General features: G+C 36.3%; 1 protein-coding gene across 1 annotated transcript in view; it reads right to left on the bottom strand.

The window, feature by feature from the left end:
* Positions 1 to 2,259: 2,259 nt before the first annotated feature.
* NETO1 (neuropilin and tolloid like 1) overlaps positions 2,260 to 12,204 on the bottom strand; it is a 107,508-nt gene continuing 97,563 nt past the window's right edge. The window contains exons 8-11 of the mRNA XM_026496481.3: positions 11,097 to 11,210; positions 4,754 to 5,312; positions 3,682 to 3,756; positions 2,260 to 2,804 (exon numbers count right to left, since the gene is read on the bottom strand). Coding sequence (XP_026352266.1) covers positions 3,696 to 3,756; positions 4,754 to 5,312; positions 11,097 to 11,210 — 734 coding nt within the window. The 3' untranslated portion in view covers positions 2,260 to 2,804; positions 3,682 to 3,695. The remainder of the gene's footprint in view (positions 2,805 to 3,681; positions 3,757 to 4,753; positions 5,313 to 11,096; positions 11,211 to 12,204) is intronic.

Here is a 12,204-nt window from a genome sequence, read left to right as displayed (position 1 = left end):
AATTTTTGAAAGTGAATTCAAAAATAAAGAAATAAAAGGAAAACAGCTATTTTCAAATTAACGAACATAGTGTGTAATTATGCTTTTGGAGAAGATCTTGTGGAATTAATAAAGCACTTGTGTAAGTCACATTTGAATTCACTTTATCAAAAAAATATAATTATTTGTTAAAATAACTTGATTTGAAACATCCTGAAACATCTTAAACGTCTTGAAACATCTCATTCCTTAACTACGATGTATCTCCCCATTTGAATGTAAACCAAAGGCTGATACTCAGGTGATGGGATCTGATGTGCCAGTAAATAGGAGTCTTTAATAGACGGATACATTTCAGTCCTGGCTTTTAAAGGGCCTCCTCCAGGGGCCTCCCAGATATCGTGGAGTCCCACACTTTCAAGACCCAGCATCTAGAGCTGTTTCGAGGGCCAACAGGAAGCCCCAGGCCCCTCCCTCCACAGCATCACTCCCTTCGCTTCTGATTAGTCAATGACCATTATTAAATATTTTTAGTATGACCACTGAGGAGACCTAGTCTTCATTTGAAATATTTTTATTTTCCTATGGAGCTGTTGTGTACTAAATATTCATAAGAAATTCATCTTTAGTACTTTACTTAGTGTGGTTGGATTTTTTGTTGTTGTTTCATTAGCAGATTTCTGGTGCAAATATCTTTTAAGCAATAAGCCAGCAGATCAGAAGCATTGTGCATATTTAGGGAGAACTGCCTGTGGACAGCTATCGGGAAAGTGAATGGCAAAGTGGGTCACTTAATTTATCTTCCTTTTTTTTTTTTTTTTTTGCTGTTATAAATAAGTCTTGACATGAATACCATACTTTTTTGAGATTATTCATTCAAATTGTAAAGGGTCCTATGAAGTTTTCTAAATAGGGAAAGTAAAATATGACTGATCACTTCAAAAATAATGTGTGGAGGCATTAAATTTGAATTAAAGGGCATAAGAGTTGGCATGCGATTAAATAATTCAGTCAAGTCAAATCCTAAAGACTAAATTATGACATAAGAGGTGTGTTTAAATCTGTAGCAAAATGATAGAAATAATCTTTCTTTATCATGTTCAATATATATTTTTTCTATTCATCAGTTTATCACATTCATGGAAGTGATTATGCATATTGACATTTTTTCAATATAGGTTATTCAGAATTGCTATGATAATTCTTTAATGTTTCTATCATAAAATTTTATTTTCTTCTCCATTTATTTGTTTTTGTAGCATATATGAAATTGAATTCCTAACAGAGATGTATGCAAGTTATTCACCTATGGGCTTATAAAGCCTGCTTGAGTCACAAAGTTTTAACTGTGATAGACCAGACTACTTTACTATTTGAAGGACAGACTTCTGTAGAAGTCAACGGTTTTGGAGATGTTAGTAAGAGGATTTGTAGTAATTCTGATTTTTAGAATTTATTTTCTAAGAATACACATTGAATATTTAAAAAGTACCCATTTATTAAATCAAACTTTAGAGAGTGTGTATATGATTCAGCAGCAATTAAATATATGATTTCACTTTATTTATATTAAACACATCATGATCAGTAAGCTTTCGGGTATTATATGTGTGCCTGAGTATGAGAACAACTCCGAATGGCATAATTTGGGTCATAAAAAGTCCTGTGATTTTAAAGCATTTAAAAAGATTTTCCTATTCTAAAAGGAGAACATATTCCATAAAATTTGAGAGATCAAATTTGGAGAAGTAAGCCTCAATACTAAAAGACATCCTAGAGCCTAACAGGTAGAAAGAGTTGATATAAAGTGTGCACTTATGTAAGTCATTTTTGTTTATCACTCTAATAGAAGAAAACATTTTTCTTAACTCCAGTTAGGAAATCATTATACATTTTTATATATCTTTATATAAAAAGTTACAAGTAGCAAGCATATGACACAAAGCAATAGAAGCGCATGCTTTTTACAATGTGTCTAATAAAAAGGATATTTTTCCAACTCAAATAGCCAGTACTGACATGCAGGGTATTTTCTCAAACTGTCAATTCAGTCATATTGCTAAGTGCTTAATCAAAAAACATTTCTGTTGAAGGGTGTGAATGGTAAAATACCTGATTTCAAAAACTCTTCTGAAACTTAGTTATCTTTCGTTGATATAAAACAAAAAGGAAACTGGGGACACTTGGGAAAGACCGAGAAAAAAAAAAAAAAAAAAGAAAGAAAGAGAGAGATGTTTCTTATTGCAATCTAGTTATTTTTACCCATGACTCTTGGCTGCATGTAATCATAATACAACAATAGTTGTTTATAGTCCAGAAAACCTCTAGCTGGAGCTTCCATGGTCCATATTTTCACTTCTTAACTGTAGCATGTTCAAAATCCCTCAGGAACGCACTATTCTCAAGCAGTCTATCTAATGAAAACAATGTACATGGAACACAAAGTTCATCCAAAATCATATTGTTCACATATCACGCAACGTACAATTTTATAACAAGGACATAAAACAACATAGAAACAAAGTGAAACTAACAATAAAAAGGAAAATTGGGATTGTCTTAATCAGGAACTAATTTCTTCTTCAAGTTTCCAGTAAATCTCAAAATGTATTTAAAAACTAAGGAGCACTTGGTGGCCAGCAACCAAATTACGAAATGAACATATCATTGTGCAGCGGGGATGTCTTGCCGAAGGAATAACAAATGTCTGTGATTCTTAAGTTTGGATAAAGGCAGTGGAATGAATTTAGAAATATGTCCACTTTTCACAATTCACTATAGAATTTTCGTTTCACAGTCCCCATGTTTGTATAAATAGTTCTTCTCTGAAAATAAAACACAGTTAAAACATTTTCTCCCAATGAAAAACACATACAAATACACCAATTTATCAAGGTAATATAGAGCATGGAAATGCATTCACCTAATTCAAGAATAGTTGATAGGCTTGAAGTGTTTTGAAGAGTTTAGCTGTCAAGCAAATTTAATTGGAGACAAATTAGTCTAATATAGATACAGATTATCAAGTGCTAAAAGTAAAGCTCTTATGGTATTTGACCACAAAATAGATGTACACACAGACAGCTAGTATTTATGGAACATTTTACCTTGTTAAGCATTCAAATTTGATATCATAGAATTTGGCATAACATGCTGCATTTAACTTTGATGAAATAAGCTACATATTCATGCAAAAATAAAGAGTGCACAGATTGTGTAAGAACCACCAAATACTAAGTGCATGAGTCTGAGTAGAATATTGCCAAATTAAATAAGAAAATTAACCAGCTTTATATGTTGACTTCAGTTATATTGAGACAATATTCAATTGTTTTTGTTATGAAAAACTTGCATTTCTTCTGATATTTTTGAAAAGAGTTTACTAGTTTTTTGTATTTTAACCTTAAAACATGTAAAATTTTACTTGTTAATTTAACATCCTTTTTAAATAGCATTCTAGTACAATGCCTGATGGCAAGAATATGAACATTTATTTTAAAGATATGTATACTATATATAAGTCATCACTCCATCAGCATTGAATCCAGTGTATTTCTGATTTTGAAATATTATGAAACACTTATCTCAAGAGATAATGAATAAATAGCACATTCCCTAAAAAAATCTACAAGACAATTGCAACAAAACAAAACAAAACAGAATACAACAAGGTGGGAGAAGGAACCAAGGGCATTCGCTTACCTTGAATTTTCTTTTTAGACCCTAGTTGTGTTGTATTCAGATTCATGTTTGCTTAGAGACCCAATGAGGCAGAACCTGGAATGTTATGGCTATTTCATTCAACAAAGTAATATTTGCACAAAAAATAAATATGCATACAAATATTTACTTAAAAGCATTCCTAAAAATTCATTAAACTGTGGAAATAGATTTTTTCCAGCAGCATGCAAAAATATTAAATCAACTAAAAATATTTTAGGTTCTGAGGATGCATAATGAATTGGGAAAGTATGTCCATTTATAAAACAAACTAAATGCTAGTAAACATGCAAAACAAAACCTATGTATTTTGGATTGGGGGATTTAAAATAGACTTTATTTTCTAAATTCAATTTTCTTTCCCTAAAATTTTTACCAATTTTAGGGCCAATAATATGATTCAGACAATATTATCTTTATGTTAAAAGGGAAATGAATCAAACATTTCTACTATTTTTCTACATTTAAATATAAATGTTTTGTCTTTTAGCATACCATACTATTATATGCAATTCGTAATGTTAAGTATTGTGTGATATGTGGAAAAAGGGATTTCAGTATTTTCATTTTCATACAAAAAATATAATACATTATATTGCAAAATAGGTTATTTTTACATTAAAATTATTCAACGAGATGGGTTAAATATCTTGGTAAGGCAGTTATTTCCAAATATCATTTCATATCTGAAAATATATTAAGTATTGGTGAGAACAAAATTCATGACTATGTGGAAGCCAATTAGCAATACAAATTTATCATATAATTTAAAGCCATCGTTTTTGTAGAATTAAATACTATATGTGTGTAGGAATAAACGAAATATCTTTGGTCTGTGTGTGCTCACACACAAACGCTTCGGTATAGAAACAGGATTTAGGAAGGGCACGGATAGCACTGAAAAGGAAAAGGGAGAGGAAAAAATTGAGACACTATGGTTTAAATCACTAATAAAAAGAGGAACTGAACTATGAAGATCAAATAGAACACAATGTTCTGGAGGCATTTCTGTCCTCAAGTTACAGTTGTCATCAAAAAATCTATTGATACTGACCGCTGGACGGCTTTGTCGTGTCGGGACAGCCTGTGGCTCGTCGTGGGCACCTCCTCGATCTCGTCGATGTCACAGGCATCGGCGGCATCTTGCGAGTAGTTGTGTTTCATGACGAGGATGTTTCTTCTGTTCATGGGTGGGATGAGGGGCTTGACGGGCTGCGGGGGCATTTCTGTCAAGACAGAAGCATCTCTTGTGCTGAGGTTACTGCGGCTGCCTTTCGTACTGGACACTTGTGACCCACAGTGATGGTCGTGCACACACTTGGAAGAGGATCTCCGCAGTTTATGATAGTTCTCAAAGTCTTCTGCCACATCGGCAAAGTCAGCGGTAGCTCCTGTCCCTCTCAGAGTACATAACTCATAATGCGGAGGTTCGAACACCTCCTGGAAAACTGTCTGGTCAAAGTCCGATTTCCTTTGCACATATTTTTTACGGGGCTGTTTGATCTGCACAATGACAGAAACGATAATAAGGATGATCACAATGCAGGAAGTCACGCCAATGACAGTCCCACTGGTGTTGGTGAGCTGGTCCAGCAGGCTGGCTTTCCTCTTCTCTACGGGTTGAGGAGAGCGAAAACAACAAACAAAACAAGAAACAATCCACCACGCATTAATACCGTAGTCAAAGCACATGGAAAGGAGTACACTGAGCAGAGAATTTTTACAGGCTTAAAGTAACATGAATAAATCTTTAAAAATAAACAAGAAGTTTCCCTTTTCACAAGGGCCCTATCTTCTAGCCTTAGAGACAGACCTCTCATTGCCCAGCATCCCTACTTTCAACATATGTTTGAAGAAGATCTTACAAGACCTTTAGCATGACATTGGGAAATAAATGAGTAACGTTAAAAGCAGTAAATTATTTTTCTTCTCATAGGTATAAGAAAACATCTAAAACCCACTAGTGGGAACACAACCCTACCTACACAGTTTTGAATTTATTCCTGACATAAATAACGGAACTCACAGTAATACCAATATTCTGATACCATGACAGACACTTCTGGAATGGTGGCATGAGTCCATTTGTGGGCCTTTTTCCCAATGAAACAACCACAACTGGTAAAAACGATTAACAAATATATTATAGTTCTGGAAATTGTCCTAATGGAAACAGAAAATGGAAGTACACTTATTCAAATAAATTTACTAAATTTCTTTGAGGACAGTGAGAGTCTGTCCTTAAAACCCGTTACACCACCCCCACCGCCATGCAAATTTGTCATGATGGAAGCTTACTTAGGGAGGTTTCAGATGATGGTGTAGGGCTTCCTCTCCCTAACGTTCCCCACCTACAGCTACAGTACCTCCCTAAATGGAGCAAACCACAAGCATTTCTCACCATCCCCTGAATCCACAGTGTGGGTAGGTACTCTATTCCAGGCGGGAGAGGCCGAGTTATCAAGTGCTCCATTCCTCCTCCCAGCCACCACCGGTAGGATGGAAGCTCTACACCAGGTGCAGCAGGCTGAGAACGCGTGTCTCAGATCACACTTGCCCAAGCTCACCCATAGAGTCAATCTGCCTGGAGAGGCAAGCTGAGAAGACCAGAGGTTACCAGCCTCCTCCAGGACCCTATTCGTAAGGTAGTGGTATTACTCTGAGAGAAGTCCGTCACTATCCCTGCCTCCTTTCAACACCCAGAGCAGTAATGAAGATATTTAGCCCATGAAGGGAGGCAGACCACAAGAGCAGAGAGCACTGTAGCTTTGCCCAAAGAAAGTTACATTTTTGGAACAGTGTGGAAAAGTTCAAGCCTAAGGAAATTCCAAAACAGCAGCCATGTTTTGGTAAGTGATTAAGAGGAGAGTGTCAAGCTCCTCAGTAGCAACGAGCCAGACCTGAGAACAGGGAGGAGTTTAACATAAAACACCAGGAAAATAACAGGTAAAGAGAGCCTTCCTAGTTCAGAACAAACCACAAAGGCTGGACTCAAAGACGAACCCCCAGTGGAATTGAATTTCATTGGATCAGACCTTGGAACAATTTATACTCCTGGGAACTGTCCAAAATGACAGAACAATTGTTCAGTAATTAGTGGAGACTAACAGCTGGGTGTGATGCCAACAGACAAACAGATAAACAGAAAAGGGAAAGGCTGGTCACAGAGCGCCATCTAAGGCTATGGTATGCTTGCCCACAGCATGGTCTCCATGCAGCAACATCAGGGACAGACATCACTGAAACAGGCCAGTCAAGTCTACCCTTACAAACACATACCCAAGAACACAATAGCAGCAACGAGCCCTGGGGAGGGAGGCATCAGTATCCAGAATTGCTACAATACATCATTTAACATGGAGTTTCCAGCAAAATATCACAAGGCATGTAACAAACAGGAGAACGCAATTCATACACAAGGGGAAAAAGCCTTGGAGAGGGCCAGACATCAGACTTAGCCGACAATGATTTCAAAGCTGTTATAAATTTGTTCAAGGAACTAAAGGAAACAATGGTTAGAGAAGTAAAGAAAAATAGGAGGATAAGGCCTCATCACATGCAGAACAGCAACGAAGAAACAAAAATTACAAAGGAGTGAAAAATCTGGAGTTGAATGGCACAGTCGCTGAAAGAAAACTTTCATTTGAGTGACTCAGCAGTCCATTTCAGCTGGAAGAGGAAAGTAACAGCAAACTTGCAGAGAGATGAGGGAAAATTACGCAATCTGAAGAAGACTAAGGTAAAAAGATGCAGGAAAATGAACAGAGCCTCAGAAAAATGAGGCAAACCATCACCTGCACCAACATAGTGACTGAGCGTATAAGAAGGAGAGAAAATAACAGAAAAATATTCAAATAAATAAAAGGTGAAAACTTCCCAAATTTGATGAACAAATTCACATCCAAGAATTTCAACAAATTCCAAGAGAAATGAAATGATACCCACACTCTGACATAAAAGATTAAAAATGTTGCAAGAGAAAATCTTGAAAGCATGAAGAGAAAAATGACTCCCCACATAGAAAGGAACCCCAATCAGATTAACAGCGGATTTATCATCAGAAATTGTGAAGGCCAGAAGACAGAGCCATGACATATTCAAAATGCTGCAGGCAGAAAAACCAAAACAAAAACCGTTGATCAAAAACTTAATATCCAGCATGACTAACTTTCAAAAATGGGGATAAAACAGACATTTCCAGACAAACAAAAATAAACATAATTTAATGTTCAAATAAATGCCTTAAAAGAAATATTAGAAGAAATTCTCGGGATTGAAAGTAAGTGACTTCAGACAGTAATTCAAACCCAAATGAAAAAATTAAGTAGGCAGTAAATTAAAGAGGCGAATAAATATTGCTAATAAAGGCAATTTTATACGTAATTAAAAAGGACTGTAGAGTTGCATATTTCTTCTGCATTCTTCTCTTAACTTTTTAAAAGAGTAATATCATATGTATAAAATCGTACTGTTGGGCCTATAACTTAAAGAAATATTATATATTTGGTATTAACAATGCAAGTGAAGTAGGTAAGAGCAAAACTGTCCTGGAATAAGGAAGTGACATCAGATGGGAATGTGAACCCACAAAAACAAAGGAAGAGTATCAGAAATGGTAAAGAGGGAGGGTTATATAATGAGCTACATGAATATACACTTGCTCTAAAATTATATAAAGTAATCATGACAGCAATGGATTATTCCTGGATTTGTAACATATATAAAAATAATATGTACAAAAGAAACAGGTAAAAAGAGAGAACAGAGCTATATTAAAATAATGTCATTGAGATTAAATTAGTATAAACCTGAAATAAATTTCGAGAAGTTAAGCTGTATGTTGTAAGCCCTAAAATAACCGCTAAGAAAATAACTCAAAAATACATTAAAAATCACTAAAGGAATTAAAATGTTACACTAGAATATATTGACTCAGTGCAGAAAAGACCAATAAAGGAAGAAAAGAGGAACAAAGATACATGAGACATAGAGGGGAAAAGAAGTAAAGTGTCAGATGGAAATCCAACTGTACATCGATATCAGCACTAAATATGAGTGGATTAAACAATCCAATGAAAAGGCAAATATTTTCAGACTGGATCGAAAAATAAGATCCAAGTCTATACTGTCTACAGAAGACATACTCTATATTCAAAGATACAGATGCCTGAAAACAAAAGGATGGAAAAAGATCGAATATACAAAGTGCATTTAGAAGAAAGCTGGAGTGGATGTGCTAACATTGGAAAAAATAAAGCAAAAGGTTATTAAAAATAAGAAGATAGTTTTATAATGACCAACAAGAGGGTCAAGCCATCAGAAAAATACAACAATTTTAAACATACGTGGACCTAACAACTAAGTTCAAGAACACATGAAATGAAAATTTACAGAAGTGAAGAAAGAAGTAGAAAATTCAACCATAGTAGTTGGAGAATTCAACAGATACTTTTTTTAAAAAAAGATTTTATTTATTTATTTGACAGAGATAGAGACAGCCAGCGAGAGAGGGAACACAAGCAGGGGGAGTGGGAGAGGAAGAAGCAGGCTCATAGCGGAAGAGCCTGATGTGGGGCTCGATCCCATAACGCCGGGATCACGCGCTGAGCTGAAGGCAGACGCTTAACCGCTGTGCCACCCAGGCGCCCCTCAACAGATACTTTTGAAAATAGATAAAATATGGTAGAAAATGAAAACAGAAATAGAAGACATGAACAATGCTGTAAACCTATATCTCTAGAAAAATCCATCTAACAATGGCAACATGCATTCTTTTCAAGGGCACATGGGGCATTTTTTAGGATACACCATACGTTAGTCCATGGAACTAACTCCATGCTACAGGCAGACCTCATTTTATTGTCACCTTGTTGCACTTCACAGATACTGTGTTTTTTAACCACTGAAGGCTTGTGGCAACCCCGCACCAAGCAAGTCTATCAGCACCTTTTTCCAACAGCATTTGCTGACTTTGTGTCTCTGTGTCACATTCAGTTAATTCCTGCAGTATTCCAAACTTTTTCATTATCACGATATTTGCCCTGTGACCAGAGATTTTGACTTGCTGAAAGAGTTCATGATGGTTAGCACATTTTAGCAGTATTTTTTAAATTAAGCTATATAATACATTGCTTATAAGGACATTCTGCTCTCACACCCTTAACAGACTACAGTATAGTGAAAACAACTTTCATATCTGCTGGGAAACCAAAAAATTCACTCGACTCGCTTTATCGCGATATTCGCTCTATTGTGGTGGTCTGGAACTGAACCCGCAGGATCTCTGAGGTGAGTCTGTCACAAAGATCGAAATGGTAAAGGTGTGTTCCCCTCTCAAAAGAGATTGAATTAGAAATCAAAATAGTGGTCTTGCCATCTGGAGAAGATAAACATGGAAGCTCATCAAGCATATTGATCCATGGACACTCTCTTCACTCCTCTTTCATGTCAAACAATCCTTACAGAGGCGGGAACAAATCCCATTGGGCAAATAAAGCTTATGACTACCAATCAGTAACGGTGCCGACTTAAGATTCTATTACACAAATTACTTAATCTCCCATCTGTTCAGAAGCGATTCCTTGAATAATCACCTACTCCCACCATCAAAATGATCGAGGCCGCAAATGCCTTACTCCTTGACCATGAGCCATGGCGACTGAGGCGATGCCTCGGCTTCTGGCCCCAGGAGACATTTTGTAGACAATACTGGACTTTCAGCATGAAAGAGTTAATTGCCTGTTCCTTTCCCTCTGCAAATCAGTTAATATTGAATCTGAATAAAAGAATATGCCTGGCATTTTTCAACTTAACTAAAACACGCAACATTCATAACTGGGCCACGGATCGCTCCCTGTGTAAACAAACCTTTGTGTGCAGGCAAGAGAAGGGAGCGGGGGCATTGGAAGCTATTTTCATTGGAAAGGAAGAAAAGCATTTTGGTAGCAAAACTGAAGTCAGATTAAGTGGCTGAAAGTACCTGAACTCACAAACGTTCCTTGAATGCACTTTTCCTCTAGAGCGCGTGCACACAGTCCAATGAGGACAGACTGGAATAAATGAGAGGGGCAAGCACGGACGAAGGAAACCAGATCTGAGAAGAAAAACACACTGCACTAAAAGCTTCATTTCCTCTCCATGGCTCTGCAGGCTCTAATAAGATGTCTTTAATGAGCATTTGAGCATTAACGATTCTCTACTACACATTAAAGAATGAGGAAACTTCTGGCAAAAGCAAAGAAAGACGTTTACACATGAATTACAAAATACACACGAGGCTCGACAAAGCCCCAATACACGTCAACTTTTAAGTCCGTCTGATACATCTCCACACTGTGATAAACTTCTTCCCCTCTACAGGCAGAGGACTTTGGCAAATTTTTAGGTCTGATCATTACCTTTACAATGATTCTCGTCCCAAGGATACACACAGTTCTGGAGTCCATTGCAAACCAGTGTATTGTTAATACACATGTTACTATGGCAGAAGAAAGTATTGCCTTCACAGGGAGCTGAAAATAAGAAGAAAAGAAAAACGAAAAAAGTTAGACCTCATGTTCAGTGGTAGATTACTCATATTATAAACCTAAAAACAAAAAGGCTAGAATGATAATTTTCCATCAAATTGAGATAAATGACCCAACATTCCATTCTCAGAAGTGTCGCCATTGTGGTAATTATCTCTTGTGTTGCTAACAGAGCTGGCACTTCTGTCGATGTGCTCAGTTTATAAAACTGGCACAGGAGGGTTTCCAGCATAAAAATGAAGTACATTATCTATTAGGGTTCTTTTTTTTTTTTTTTTGACTCGGTGCATTGATTTAACAAAAATGCAGCGCCTACTACGTGCATGACACTATGCTTTACACTGAAATTCCATCTGCACAAATTTAGTTGTACTGTGCAAGAAGTCTCAATTAACTGAAATAATTCTGTGAAGTACGGGCTTACAAAATACTAACGAAGAAAGTATATGTTAAACAAATCCCCATATCATTGTTGAAGCATAGGAACAAACCAACGAACATCATGGAATTCAGAACAAGGGAGAATGAATCCTGAACAACGTAAGAAAAGTACATATTATTCTCATCGACATTTAGCATACATACGGTGATGAAATTGGCCTACTTTGCATGTATTCCGACGTATTCCACACAGCCTAGTAACTTGAGGTACAGTGGTCCGTGATCTCCAGATCACAATATACATTAAGGCGCTGGGAGGAAAAGTAAGACCCCACGGAAGGTCCCCAATACACAGATGTGAGAAATAGTGAAGAGTTTAATATAGCAAAGTATAGTGTTAGACATGACTTCAATATTAGGAAAAGTTACATTTCTTTCATTATCGGCGTAATAGGATGTTTAGAATAATCAGTCTCTAGAGTAATAGTGCATTAGGGATGATAGTTTATAGATCGTGCTTTAAAGCTAACTTTTGTTTTTACCGTCGAAATGATCCCACCTATCTTATAAAATGTGATTTTAGTGTTTCATTTTTTTC

The sequence above is a fragment of the Ursus arctos genome, unplaced genomic scaffold (assembly GCF_023065955.2).
Source record: "Ursus arctos isolate Adak ecotype North America unplaced genomic scaffold, UrsArc2.0 scaffold_17, whole genome shotgun sequence".
Taxonomy (NCBI): domain Eukaryota; kingdom Metazoa; phylum Chordata; class Mammalia; order Carnivora; family Ursidae; genus Ursus; species Ursus arctos.
The sequence above is the reverse complement of the archived record's forward strand: the minus strand, read 5'-3'. Positions and strand labels throughout refer to the sequence as shown.